The 15267-nt window shown below is 46.2% G+C and overlaps 1 protein-coding gene across 2 annotated transcripts in view; it reads right to left on the bottom strand.

The window, feature by feature from the left end:
• LOC117363385 overlaps positions 1-15267 on the bottom strand; it is a 468971-nt gene that overhangs the window by 34641 nt on the left and 419063 nt on the right. For both annotated transcript variants that reach the window (XM_033950994.1, XM_033950995.1), the window contains exons 23-24: positions 10755-10945; positions 6307-6500 (exon numbers count right to left, since the gene is read on the bottom strand). In XM_033950994.1, the coding sequence (XP_033806885.1) occupies positions 6307-6500; positions 10755-10945 (385 nt within the window). The remainder of the gene's footprint in view (positions 1-6306; positions 6501-10754; positions 10946-15267) is intronic.

The following is a 15267-nucleotide window of genomic DNA, read 5'->3' as shown; positions in this document are numbered from 1 at the left end:
CAGATATTAGTGATGTTTCTTAGGACTTGTTGAAAGTTCAAAAAGTGGAAGATATATCTCAAACTTCTCAGACCAGAGTGACTCAGTATTCTTCTATTCCTCCCCCGATTGGTTTTCCTTATTCTTCATTAGAGGATCCATTATAAGATAATAAAGAGATATCTCTGAAAGATATAATGAGAGCTTTAGTTAAAACATTGCAAGACAACTGACAAACTTTCAGCAAGTATCCTGAAATTACTTCAGTTAAGCTTGCTGAACAGGATACTAGATTGTCAGGTGTGGAAAAATCATTGGGGAAATTAGAAACACGGCTTAGAGCCTGTCAATCGGTACAAGCCTCGGCGATTAAGGATAATTTGATCATTCATTCAAAATTGGAAATATTTGAAAATATGTCTAGGGCATCGATCTTAAGGCTATTGAATTTCCCAGAAACTCAGTTTCTCTCCCCTAAAGAATTTTTTAAGTTATATCTGAAGGAGTTTCTACAATTAAGTATAGATGTGAAAAAGATCCTGAATGTATATTATGTGCCACATAGGGTTAAAGAAGGGAAACAAGAGGGATAGATGGACGTTATAAATTCTCCAGATAGTTTGGATCTTGCTAATTTTCTAGAGAATATTCACAAATTTATAACTAAAAGATCCACTCTACTAGTAACGATGTCATCTATAGAAAAGAATAATAATGAAATCTTATCTTCCTAAAAAAAATGATGTTTTATGGACAAACAGTATCAGTTTTCCCAGATGTGTCTAGACAGACTCAATGTCGATGTAAGGCCTTCCCCATCAGCTGACCCCTAAAGTCTTAGCTGGAGGAGGTACTTTCTTCTTGAAATTTCCCTGTAAATGTCTCGTCACTTGGCAAACTAAATCATATGTCTTTTTGGAACCGATTCATTTAGAAACTTTTCTTGCTAGTAAGATTGAGAGTTAAAGTTAAATAAAGATGATTTATTATTTTCTTCCATTGGGTTTAAATGGGTAATAAGATTTAATTTCTGCAGCATATGGAATTTACCTCATCACCATGAAGTGGGCTTGAAATGTGTTTATTTCCTGTAATCTATCAATCTATAATTGATTTTAATTTCTGTATTTTCTTATGATTTCTAATTATTGTACTATAAGAAGAAATTTTAATAAAAAAATAAATAAAAAAAAATAAAAAAAAGAACGTGTACAATTCTGGTCACCGCATCTCAAAAAAGATATGGCAGAATCAGAAAGATACAGAGAAGAGCAACAAGCATGATAAAGTGGATGGGGCAACTTCCCTATGAGGAAAGGCTAATGTGGCTAGGTTTCTTTAACTGGGAGAAGAGAGGGCTGAGAGGTCTATACATTTATTTTTCCAAAAATATTAGAACTAAGGGCTATGCAATGAATATATTAAGTAGTAAATTTAAGTCAAAACAGAGAAAATATTTCTTCACTCAACGTGTAATTAAACTTTGGAATTTGTAGGCAAAGAATGTGGTGAAAGCGGTTAGCTTAGCAGGGTTTTTAAAAAGTCTGGATAATTTCATAAAAGAAAAGTTCTAAGCCATTATTAAGATGGACTTGGGAAAATCCACTGTTTGTTTCTAGGATAAGCAGAATAAATCTGTTTTCCTCTTCTGGGATCTTGTCAGGTACTTGTGACCTGGATTGGCCACTGCTAGAAACAGGATACTGGGCTTGATGGAACTTTGATCTGTCCTAGTATGACAACTCATGTGTTATGTCTATGCTAGAACAGTTTTTAAGGATATGTTGCGTCTGTATTAATTATTATTATGATGATTGTGTTTTTTTCCAGTTGTATTTTTGAGATTTAAAAACAATTAAAAATATACTGTAAATAAAATGTTTTATTTTTTAAAAATATGGAACGTTTCACAAATTTGCATGTCATCCTTCATAGTAAATGAAGGAGAAATTAGGATCTTACCTGCTAATTTCCTTTCTTTTAGTCCCTCCAGACCAGCACAGATGGATGGGTTTACACTCCTCTGCCAGCAGGTGGAGACTGAGAACACACTGACTTTTGGCTGTAGTAAAAGTGAGCTGTGCAGTCCCATCTGCAATCAATCTGATGACTAGTCAAGCAGGAACTAACTAAGAACTTAAGAACTGTAAACTATGAACACAACACTCCACACACATATGGAGAAGAAAAAATGGTTGTCCGGACATTATTGGATACCTTCAAAGTGTCCCCATAGTTCGTCAGCTAAATCAGATGCCACAGCTCTTATTATACTCCCCAAAAACAAACCAAGAAAAGATATCATAGAAAAACCGACTCTTCGCAAACGAGCGGAGGAAAAAAACACGACAGGGCAAGTTCTGTGCTGGTCTGGAGGGACTAAAAGAAAGAAAATTAGCAGGTAGGAACCTAATTTCTCCTTCGTTATCGTCCCTCCAGACCGGCACAGATAGATGGGAAGTATCAAATCTGTACCCATCAAGTGTGGAACCCCCGAAGGGCTGCCACCAAAACGCGCTCACCAAAGACAGCGTCCCGACGCACCTGAACATCCACCCAGTAGTGGCGCACAAAAGAATGCAAAGACGACCAAATCGCAGTCTTCTAGATATCCACCAGGAACGCAAGAGAGGACTCAGCCCAGCAAGCCACCAGCCCTCGAGTGGAATGAGCTTTGAGAAAATCTGGAACTGATTTCTTCTGAAGAAGGTACACCGAAGCAATAATCTCCTTCATCCAGCAGGCGATCGAAGCCTTAGAGGCATTTTCCCCCTTACAACTGCTCACCAGGAGAGCAAAAAGACGATCAGATCGCCTGAACTCCCGAGTCCTGTTCAAATAAGTACGGAGGACTCTGCAGACATCCAACTTGTGCAACTGTCTCTGCTCCAAAGTACCCTCCCGCCTACCCAAAACCGGAAGGGCCACTGTCTGATTCACATGAAAATGGGAAACAACCTTAGGAAGAAAAGAAGGCTTACCACCTCCACCTGCTGGAGGCTGAGAACAGACTGACTGTAGGTGGGACTGCACAGCCCACTTGCCAAAAGTCAATGTGTTCTCAGTCTCCACCTGCTGGCAGAGGAGTGTAAACCCATCCATCTGTGCTGGTCTGGATGGACGAAAAAGAAGAGAGCTTTACAGGTTGTTAGTATGTGTGTCTTTAATGTAAGCATTTTCAATTTTTAGATTTTTGAAATCTGAGCTCAAGGCGAGCTACATATGGAGGTACAGGAGTTATTTCCCTGCTCAAACTGGCTTAGAGTTCCTTTTACTAAACGGCGCTAGAAGTTTTTAGCGTGGGCTGGCGAGGTAACTACTCCGACGCTCATGGAATTCCTATGAGCATCGGAGCATTTACCTCGCTAGCTCGCGCTAAAAACCATCTAGCGCCATTTAGTAAAGCCCAATGGCAATGGAAAGTGAAGTAGAGTGTCTCATTTCACAAAGAGTACCAGCAGGAGAAAGGGGGATTTGAACACTAGTGCTCTGTAACGGAGTCTGGACACCCAGATGCCGGTAGAGAATAGGCTCTCATTCCACAGCATTGGATACCTGAAAAGGAATCCTGGGACTGCGCATAGGCCTTCCGCCTAACCGTATGGTAGCCAGTGATAGTCAGACACTACCTGGATAGCTGTGCAATCATAGTTGCAGAGCAATATAGTAAATGACGCCAGAAAAAGACCGGGTCCATCCAATCTTCTCAGCAGATTGTCCTGTCTAAATTAGATTGTAAGCTCTTCTGAGCAGGGACCGTCTATTGTATGTTAAAATGTACAGCGCTGCATACGCCTTTTAGCGCAATAGAAATGATAAATAGTAGGAGTAGTAGCAGTCATAATTAAGGGCTTCTTTTACAAATCCGCGGTAGCAGCTGCCGCTGCGATAATCGCTCCAGCACCCATAGGGATTTAATAGGCATCAGGGCGTTTCTGGGACGTAGACCAGAGAAGTCTGCCTGGCGCTGTCCTTAAGTTCCAACTACAGAAGTCGAAGCCCACTCCAGCCTATCCGAACCATCTTTGCCAGTACGATCGTGTTTCCCCTTTATTGAGAAAGCTTCACTGGCTTCCAGTTCGTTTTAGGATACAGTTTAAGTGCATAGGTGTCATCTTTAAGTTCCCTTATGGAATATTTGACCCTTCAATCCCTTTATGTTGGAATACTAATAGATCCTGTCATTCGAGGATTATAACGACATACAAATTATCGTTTCCCTCTTTTAGAGGACTCAAATCTGCGGGGAAGCTTAGCAAATCTTTGGCGTTTAAACTGGTAGAAATTTGCAATAGACTTCCTGACTCCGTTAGATTGATAGGTCAGCTACAACAATTTCGGAAAGATTTAAAAACTTGGCCATTCATACAGTATCTTAAAGGCTTACCTATTGAAATGCCACAGTAATAGTATATTTAATTCCTTCAGTTTTTTAATCTAATTTTATACCTCAGTCTTAGCTATTAGTGTTTTCTGGAAATGATGCATTAATAGCATTTTCTTTTTAGGCTCTAATTCTATGTTAATATGTTATCTTAATCATTTGTGAACCGAGTCGAGCTCCCTTGGGAGATGACCCGGTATATAAACTGAAGATTAGATTAGATTAGAATTAATAAGTAGGGTCATAGGGCTAGATTCACTAACCCCCGATTCCCGTGTCCGATCCGTTCCCGATTGCATGCAGGCCGACAAATTCACAAAAGGCTTGCATGCAAATGGGGACAATTGTTAACACGCCCCCCCCCACCCACGGCACGGATCGCTAGAGAGCGATCCTTGAGCATGTGCAGACCCTGACAGTAGTGACAGGAGAAGCAGCCTCCTGTCACTGCTGTCAGGGCTTCTGTCAGCTTTTTAAAAAAAATTTTTTTAATAGGCTGCAAAATATCAGGCCTATTAAAAAAAAGCCTCCCAACCGGCACGGCACCCCCCCCCCCCCCAGCACGGCCCGACACCCCCGTACTTAAAAGTTGGGAGAAAGAGGGGTGCTCAGTCCCTCCTGCTCCATAGGCCTCCCTCCTGCGACTGGCATGGCCCACCCCCCAACCAGCAAGGCCCATTCCCCGACCTGCCCGACACCGTTTGTACCTCCAAGTTGGGAGCAGGAGGGGTGCTCAGTCCCTCCTGCTCCTCCCGACTACAGCGATGTGTCTGCCTGGGTCTTAGGCCTGCCCTGGTGCATCATTTAATGCACAGGGAGGAGCCTAAGGCCCAGATTGGCTCAGGCTTAGTTAATCTAGCCCATAGTGTTTAGTAGTTAGGCCTCACAAGGCCCTAAGTTCATCAATAAGAGAACCAGTGGTACTCACTGCAGATTTTGTAGGCGCCATCTGAAAAGTGACTATGGGGGGGGGGGAGTTAACCCGACTTAATAGTAGCCCACATTGATTTGTTTTTACTCGTTGGGTTATTTAGCACAGGGTCTCGTTGCATAAAATGGGACCCTATGCTAAAAATTACAAAGACTCCCATGAAAAATAACAAAGACTAGAGGGCACCTGATGAAGTTACAGTGCAATACTTTTAAAACCAATAGGAGGGTATTTTTTTTTTCCTTTCTCTCTTCTTTTCTTAGGGGGGTCAACAGGGGGATTGGTTAGTTAGGGAAAGGTTTAGATGGGGGGAAAAGTATAAAAATTGTACTTGTTGGATCTTGATTTGGATGGACTCTGTTCAAGACAAAGTTAGACAAGTTTCTGCTGAACAAGAACGTGCGCTGGTAGGGCTAGTCTCAGTTAGGGTGCTGGTCTTAGACCAGAGGGCCGCCGCGTGAGCGGACTGCTGGGCATGATGGACCACTGGTCTGACTCAGCAGTGGCAATTCTTATGTTCTGTTTTGGCTTTCACAAAAATAAAAAAGATTTGAACATAAAATCAATAGGAGGAAATGTTTTTTTTTCTCACAGAGAATAGTTAAACTCTGGAAACATGGCCCAAGGTTGTGGTAGCAGTTCATGTAGATGGGTTTAGACAAGTTCCTGGAGGAAAAGTCCGTATTCTGTTATTGAGACAGACATGGGGGAAGATGCTGCTCGCCCTGGGATTGGTAGCATGGACTATTTTTACTATTTGGGTTGTTGCCAGGTACTTGTGACCTGGATTGGCCACTGAGGAAACAGGATACTGGTAGATGGACCAGTGGTCTGATCATGTATGGCTATTCTTATGTTCTTATGCCATCATTCAACAAATATCAAGGTGACTATATAGCAAAGCCAGCAGTACGAGCTTTATTTGTCCACCTTGCACTTTGGCTGGTAAAGTTGCACAACTCTTAAAATCTGATTGGTCTCTCTGCTCAACAGGGAACCTTGACTACGTTACCTTCTGGTTCCAGAAGCTTCGGAATGCTGAGGTTGTCATATGCAAGGTTGAACGCATCCTCTAAGTTTTCCCGTGGCGATCTTTCGAAGGCTTGCTTCATGTTTACCAAGCTGGAATCGATCGCCTTTATCACGGCTAAGAAAGCCAGCCCACTCTGCCAACTGCTAGCAAAGTCCTGAACGGCAACGCCATACCTGAGACACAAAAAGCACACGCACATGTTCTATAGCAATTCACCTGCAACGTTCAGATTCTACAAACGACCCCCACTTGAGTTTGACAACAGTCGGCAATTTCACGCTGTCGAATCGCCCACTTTGTATAAAATGTTGGTTTTTGAAAATGAGAGACACCACTAATGAACAGGTCACTACGGGGTTAATTCGATGCTAATATTTACACGTCAAATACGTGCACAAATTATTAGAAGACTCGCATATAACACGCCATGTGCGCGCGCACAGACACATACAAATGCTGACTATCCTCTTAACCCTTTCAGGACCATAAGGATCGTAGGCCAATTTTTGTGGTTTTGACGACATTTTTATGGTAAAAAGGGCTTGCAGATGCCAAAAAATTGATTTTTTTTTTTGTGAAATATCATTATTTTTATTTAAAAAAATCAAACTTCTGGCTTATGGACAGTGTGGCAAGTGAATCTTCTCGTCAATCTGGCAACGACGCTAATGAATGAATGTCGGAACCAGTTTGTTTACATAAAGGCAGTATCCTATGGAATCCGTACATATCAAATTTAGAACTGTAGACTATCCCAATCAAAATTTATAGGATTTTAAAGTTATGGGACAAATATGTCCCTTGGTCCTGAAAGGGCTACGCAGGAGTTCTCAATCCAGTCAGGTTTTCAGAATGCCCACAATGAATATGCATGAGATAGATTTGCATACAAGGAAGGTCATGTGTGCAGATGTATTTCATGTATATTCATTGTGAATATCCTGAAAGCCTAACTGGTTAGGTGTGTCCTGAGGACTGAGTTGAAAACCCCTGACTTAAGCTTTATTCTGTAAATTTGCACCTACGAGTATCTTACACAGCGCATACTTTACAGGTAGGCATCCACACAAGCAGGACTCACACGCGTGTAATCTATACAATACTATAACTTACATGCGGATCTCTGGGGTTTCGGTGCATGCACTTACACCAGTTCTATGGCTGATATAATGGCTCTTGCCTCAATTCTAAGTTAGATATTACATACAGGAAAATATGTGCCTACTTTTCTGTTTAGAATAGGCACCTAAATATATTTATTTAATTATTTATATACCACTTATATCCAAAGTGGTTTTACATTCAGGTACTTTATCATATTTCCCTATCCGTCCCGGTGGGCTCAAACTCTATTTAGTGTACCTGGGGCAATGACGGGATTAAGTGACTTGCCCATCATTATAGATTTACCCTCTAGGAGGGTTAAAAAAAAAACACTCAACAGAGCGACAATGACAGACCAGATTCCTTAAAGCAGCGTTTCTCAACTCGGTCCCAGAGTCCCCCCTTGCCAGTCGGGTTTTCAGGATATCCACAATGAATATGCATGAAAGAAATGTGCATATAATGGAGGCCGTGTATGCAAATCAAGTTTATGCATATTCATTGTGGATATCCTGAAAACCCGACTGGCAAGGGGGTATTCCGGGACCGAGGTGAGAAATACCGCCCTTAAAGGACGCCTCAACTTTAGAAAAGCAATAAAAACACACCTCTTTACCTAACTCCCTTGCCTAAGGCCGAAAGTATGTCGATTGTGTGTCACATTAGGATAAAAACTTCTATTGATAAATCTTGTACTGTAACTATGTCAAAATTTATCCTGTAAACTGCATATTATGTACTTTGGTATTAAATCCCTAGTATGTGTCAAATTGGGATAAATCCTATGCAATGTACAGATCCTGCTGAAATAAGCCAAATGGAACTTTACATAGACCCGTATTGGGCCTACAGAATAATACCAGGGATTCTCAGATATAAAAACAATAAAATGGACATATTTTAAAAGCACTTATCCATACAGTAGCTGCTGCGATACGCGTGTGTGCCCCATCTGTAAATTTCAGTGGCACCATCCACACAGATAGGTAGAATGCCCACACTGTGCCCTGGTACTAACTCTGCAAATGGTTGGCAATATTTAACGGCCGCCTGTGTAGCCTCTCTGGCTTAAGTTACGCAGCAAATCAGTAGAACTGGTAGTTACGGTAAATCTTTTCAAGTTTTTGGAGTGCTCTTCACTCAATGGACTGCACTGCAGGATACAATGAGACTCTTGCGTAGATCAACCTACACAAGTGGGGGTAAGGGTCACAGATGCCCTCACACTAATTTGTACCTCCTATGACAAAGCTACAAGCGTGCGTGTGCGCCAGATTCTATAAATGGCGCCTAACTCACTTGTCAATCAAAGTTAGGCGCCATTTTTAGAACTGAACCTAGCAATGCCTAACTCAACTTAAGCTCTGGTAGGCATCACAATGATAGGTGCCGATATATTAAGCCAGGGTTTTCTTGGCCTAACTCAATGAACACCCAAACTCTGCCCCTAACCATGTGGTAGACGCCTTCTGGCTAATTATTTTTTTACATTGGTTTTTAATGGCACTTTCAACTCATATCAGTGCCAATTAAACCTATTTTAAAAATTTAAGTTAAGAGCCTAACTCAGTAGGCGCTCCAATCTAGGTGCCTACCGGTAGGCGCCTTTTATAGAATCAGGGCTTTTGCGTGCACCCGTGTATTTTAAAACACGCATCACAATGGTGCCCCCACTTCCATCCAAGCTTCATTCCCACGAACAGCTATGCGCAGATCAGGAAATGGAGGCGACTCTTGCAATGCACCTATTTTGGGGGACGCTATTGTATAAGAACAAGTTGCACGTGTGGAAAAAGCATTACGGTATTATCCCTATGTTGTAAGAGAGAAGACACTTTCAGAGGCTTAGTTCAGATCTATGTAGACAATATAAGAGGTTATAGGGGCACCTCCTTTTGAGTCCTTGATGCTTCATGGTAAGAGACTCCAGTACTCCCCCCGAAATTCACAGGGGCTCCATTCCAGAAACCCCCACGAATTTTGATAAACCACAAATATGGTTTTTATAGGCAGGAGAGAGCAGATGGGATGCCAGTGGATGCAAAATCACTCGTGGTACGCTCCAAACGCCTCTTCCAGTTGCTAAATTAAGGCTATACCCATCAGGAGCTGCTTTGGCACGCAGCTCCTGATTGGTGTAGCCTGAATTTACTACAGGAAGAGGCGGGTCAGAGAATATCGCAAATTAGTGAACCTGTGATTCGCAAATTCACGGGGGAACACTGTATTCTGCTACAGATTGCAAGCATAACCTGGTGTCGGTATGCCTTGGGATAACAACAAGCAGTGATGTAGTAAGAGGGGGGCGGTCCACCCTGGGCGCCATGTTAATGTGCCAGCACCCCTCCTCCTCTCTGCCCCTCCCCCCGCCTCTTCCCATTCCTCCCCTCCATATGCACGCCCCCTTCCCTTCCCCCAAACCTCTAGTTAAAGTTGTTCACGGTGGTCAACAACGTACTCTTCACGACCCTGTCGGCTCTCTCGCCGATATTACTTTCGGGTGCTGCGTATAGGAAGTGGCGTCAGAGGACGAGCTAAAGGGGTCGTGAGGAGCACGATGTTGGCCACTGCGAGCAACAACTTCAACTAGAGGTACAAGGGAAGGGGGAGCGTGTGGCAGGCAGGATCAGGGAAGGAGGGGGGAGCCTGTGGCAGACGGCATCGGGGAAGGAGGGGGGAGTCTGTTGCAGGCGGCATCGGAGAAGGAGCGGGGGGGAGCAGAGACAAGGGCGGGGGAGGGGCACCACCATCCCAGGCACCTCTCAGCCTCGCTACACCACCGACTACAGGCGCCAAATGAGGCAAGGGCCTGCCTAACTTAACGGTACTCTAAAAGTTATAGATGTAGGTGAGTGCTCCGCCCATATAAATGTCCCCTTGCATTTTTTCCCCATGCAACTGTGCTGGTATACTGAATATTTCTAGGTACAAGGGGGGGGAGGTAAATACAGGTGCCCAATTACAGAACTGCACTTTTTGATGGGTCCCAATAATTAGACTTTCAGCTGCCTGATAGCACATGATTACTTTCACAACGTTCATACAATTTCCATAAACTGCTCTACAATGGATGCATTTATAACTGCGTGGACAGGGGGGGGGGTGGTATTCCCACTTGGCAGGAACAGAAAACACAAGCCCATCGACCACATTTTCTTTGTCTCCGTTAAGAATAGCTTAGATGAAACATACCTTTTATTTTAATTCTTCCTGCTGTGCACGTTTGAAATCTCTAGCAGTACCCAAAATTGCATCAGTTGCCTATTAAAAGAGTACAGTTCTTTTAAAAATCCCCTTGCCTTCAGAAAGGGGGCTTCTCTTACTTTCTTGTCCTCTCTTGCACCCAGCTTAGAAGAGCTTTGATGGCTTTTCGCTGATCTCGGATGGACATCGACACGCTCTTCTCTGTGCTGGGCGTGCTGGGCTGAGAAGTGTCTGAATCAGGGCAGCTGAGCAGGGAGGACAGGCTGGAAGATGATACCATCTTGTTGAGGTTGCCGGTAAATTCTTTAATCTGTAAAGCAGGAACATAGGCTGCATAATTTGGTTACAGATGGAGGCTCTCGCAGTGGAACCAGTGGGACATAGCTGATGCATTAGTAATCTATTCCTTTCTCTCCTCTCCTCTACCTTCCAAAGTATTTAGATCAATGCTGTCTTTTTAAAATGTTTATTTTATTTTTATTTTTCCTCTAACTCTACTTTTCACTTCTCTATTACCCTCCAGGTACTTTAGTTAGATTGTGAGCCTTCGGGACAGTAAGGGAATTTTTCAAGTACCTTTCTTATTTCTAATCTTAATGTATATTTTCTGTAAACCGCTTAGAACCTAACGGATGTAATGTAATGTAATTTATTTCTTATATAAGGATGTAGCGGTATATAAGAAATGAATTACATTACATTACATTACATTACATTAATGATCCGATATACACAATGGTTAATGATTATTTGCCTCCCTCGTTTCTAAATGCAATCTCCAGGTTATATCCTCATGCATTCTTACATTTATCTGCTCAATATCTTCAAGGCTATAAAAGTTTTTTTGGCCCTTCAGAGGGTGGAGATCTTAGAGGTCGTTTTCCTAAGCTGCGCTAGGCGCTGCTAATGTGCGGTTACCACAGCTTAAAATGGCTCGCGTGCCCGGGAATCTTGCGGTAAGTTCCAAGTCTGCGCATACTACCTGCGCACTAAAACATATTTTTACATTTTTGTTAGAGGGAGCACAGTGGCATGCGGTCAGCGCCTTCACGGGATTCGCCCCACCCCCCCCTAAAGGCCCTGAGGGCACTGCTCTGAATCTGATTGGACAGGCAGATGCTGCTCAGCCAATCAAATTCAGATCAGTACTGTGAGGGTTTTAAGGGGGTTCGGAGAATCCCCAGCCCAAGAGCCCTGCTTTTTTTAGGGGGGGAGGGGAGGGGAAGGGGTTGCTTTTTGTTTGATGCAGTTTGACTGGTTGAGCAGGCTGCCTACTCAAAAAAAAATCAAACTGCATCAATCAAAAAGTAAATGAAAAAATTAAAAATTAGGGCTATAGAGCTGGGGATTCCCCTGAAAGCCCTCACCGCTCGCCACTGGGGGCATGTCTGGGGGTGGTGGTGGAGAATGGGCTTTCCTACACTAAACAGTTAGTATATCCACATTACCTTATGCTATCCGGTTAGCACAGGATTACCACACGAGCCTTTTCCACTTACAAAATAGGTGTTGGCTATGTGCTCCCAAGGTAATTCTTTATAATGGGCACGTGCTAATGGTGATTTTCATCACAGCTTTAAATTAGTTATCTCCCTATACGGTTGTAACATTAGTGTATGGCCATTAATAGAAAAACTAGAAAATCGGCCATTTTCCGGCTGCAATAAAAATGGCCTAACCATGTGTATAGGCTTGCTAAGGCCTCTTTTTACCGCTACTTAGGACCCTTCAGTTATTCAATTCCACTAAAATTTGTGGCACGTGCTCTGAAGGTGTTGGCAGCCTGCCTCAGCTCTAAGCAGTAGCTGGATCTGGGAGAAGAATCCTTGCCTCAGTCCTCCAAAATGCTGAGGAGATCTTCGCGTACATGAAGGGAGGAGGTGAAATTGAAGCAGGCACCCTGCAGAACCCCGCTGAGCCCCCTATGGATGCCTGACAGCCTGCGCTCAAGCCCCTGCAGTTCATTAGGCGAGCTAAGCTACTAGGGAAATGGACCTCCATACTCTACAAAGTTCTCTGCAGACTGGCCAAACAGGTCCCCAAGGGATTAACCTGCCGGCTGCAGGCCCAAGTCTTTATTCTTCTCCATGCAGACAGAGCTTTCCCTCATACTGGGGAACTCTGGTGCCCCAACAGACGCAAAGACCATGAAAAAAAACAAAAACAATAAAGATACAGTGGTGCCTCGCATAACGGACGCCTCGCACAGCGAACGCTGCGCACAACGAACTTTATGTCTTGATTCGTACAACGAACTTCGTTTCACACAACGAAGTCGCCCGAGCTGCATCCTTCCGCGCAGGCACTGCGCTTAACTGCCCTCTCTCCGCCTGGCTCCCTCTTGCCCCCCCCGACTCCCCGACACGATCGGGGCAAGAGGGAGCCCAAGCCCTCTTGCCCCCCCCGACTCCCCGACACGATCGGGGCAAGAGGGAGCCCAAGCCCTCTTGCCCCCCCGACTCCCCGACACGATCGGGGCAAGAGGGAGCTCAAGCCCTCTTGCCCCCCCGACTCCCCGACACGATCGGGGCAAGAGGGAGCCCAAGCCCTCTTGCCCCCCCGACTCCCCGACACGATCGGGGCAAGAGGGAGCCCAAGCCCTCTTGCCCCCCCGACTCCCCCGACACGATCGGGGCAAGAGGGAGCTCAAGCCCTCTTGCCCCCCCGACTCCCCGACACGATCGGGGCAAGAGGGAGCCCAAGCCCTCTTGCCCCCCCGACTCCCCGACACGATCGGGGCAAGAGGGAGCCCAAGCCCTCTTGCCCCCCCGACTCCCCGACACGATCGGGCCAGGAGGGAGCCCAAGTCCTCCTGGCCACGGCGACCCCCTAACCCCACCCTGCACTACATTACGGGCAGGAGGGATCCCAGGCCCTCCTGCCCTCGACGTTAACCCCCCCTCCCCCCAACGACCGCCCCCCCAAGAACCTCCGACCGCCCCCCAGCCGACCCGCGACCCCCCTGGCCGACCCCCACGACACCCCCAACCCCCTTCCCCGTACCTTTCTGTAGTTGGCCGGACAGACGGGAGCCAACCCGCCTGTCCGGCAGGCAGCCAACGACGGAATGAGGCCGGATTGGCCCATCCGTCCCAAAGCTCCGCCTACTGGTGGGGCCTAAGGCGCCTGGGCCAATCAGAATAGGCCCGGGAGCCTTAGGTCCCTCCTGGGGCGGGGCCTGAGGCACATGGGCCCAACCCGACCATGTGCCTCAGGCCCTGCCCCCAGGAGGGACCTAAGGCTCCCGGGCCTATTCTGATTGGCCCAGGCGCCTTAGGCCCCACCAGTAGGCGGAGCTTTGGGACGGATGGGCCAATCCGGCCTCATTCCGTCGTTGGCTGCCTGCCGGACAGGCGGGTTTGGCTCCCGTCTGTCCGGCCAACTACAGAAAGGTACGGGGGAGGGGGGTGGGGGTGTCGTGGGGGTCGGCCAGGGGGGTCGCGGGTCGGCTGGGGGGGCGGTCGGAGGTTCTTGGGGGGGGCGGTCGTTGGGGGGGGGGGGGGTTTGCGTCGAGGGCAGGAGGGCCTGGGATCCCTCCTGCCCGTAAGGTAGTGCAGGGTGGGGTTAGGGGGTCGCCGTGGCCAGGAGGACTTGGGCTCCCTCCTGGCCCGATATTGTCGGGGAGTTGGGGAATCGGCGGGGCAAGAGGGCTTGGGCTCCCTCTTGCCCCGATCGTGTCGGGGGGGCGGGGGGGCAAGAGGGCTTGGGCTCCCTCTTGCCCCGAGCGGGTCGGGGAGTCGGGGGGGCAAGAGGGCTTGGGCTCCCTCTTGCCCCGATCGTGTCGGGGAGTCGGGGGGCAAGAGGGCTTGGGCTCCCTCTTGCCCCGATCGTGTCGGGGAGTCGGGGGGGGGCAAGAGGGCTTGGGCTCCCTCTTGCCCCGATCGTGTCGGGGAGTCGGGGGGCAAGAGGGCTTGGGCTCCCTCTTGCCCCGATCGTGTCGGGGAGTCGGGGGGGCAAGAGGGCTTGAGCTCCCTCTTGCCCCGATCGTGTCGGGGGTGCCAGGGACCACACGGAGTCACCCACCGTACCACCCGATTCGGGTAAGCGCAGGTATCGGTGGGTGGCTTATTTGCGGGGGGGGGTGCCTTATTTTACATTTTTTTCTAAAAAGGGGGGGCTGTCTTATTTGATGGCCCTGCCTTATCATCGGGGAAACACGGTAGAAAAAAAAAAAAAATGAACAGTTAAGTCCCAGTTTTTGCCGCTGAGACTCTGCCCTCTCTCACTGTAAAATTAGACTCTACTTAGTCTGTCTTTAAATTTAAAAAATGTGTGTTGTTTTAAAAAACAATTATGTTTTTAGATGTATCTAAATAAAAATAATAACCAAAAATTTATCTTTTTTTATGTCATCTTAGCATATTTTATGCTGCAGAACGAATTATTTTTTTTTACATGTATTCTTATGGGAAAACGCGTTTCACATAACGAACGTTTCGCATAACAAACTTGCTCCTGGAACCAATTAAGTTCGTTGTGTGAGGCACCACTGTATATAGAGAGTAGATAAGCAAGACACCTTCTGGCCCACGCGCTGAAGGAAAAACTGAAGGAAAAACTGAAGGGGCAGCAGAGCCCTCTGGAGAAGGAGGAGTTGAAAATCTGAAATGGATTTCTTCTGCACGGAATACC

Source organism: Geotrypetes seraphini, chromosome 7, assembly GCF_902459505.1.
Source record: "Geotrypetes seraphini chromosome 7, aGeoSer1.1, whole genome shotgun sequence".
Classification (NCBI taxonomy): Eukaryota; Metazoa; Chordata; class Amphibia; order Gymnophiona; family Dermophiidae; genus Geotrypetes; species Geotrypetes seraphini.
The sequence above is the reverse complement of the archived record's forward strand: the minus strand, read 5'-3'. Positions and strand labels throughout refer to the sequence as shown.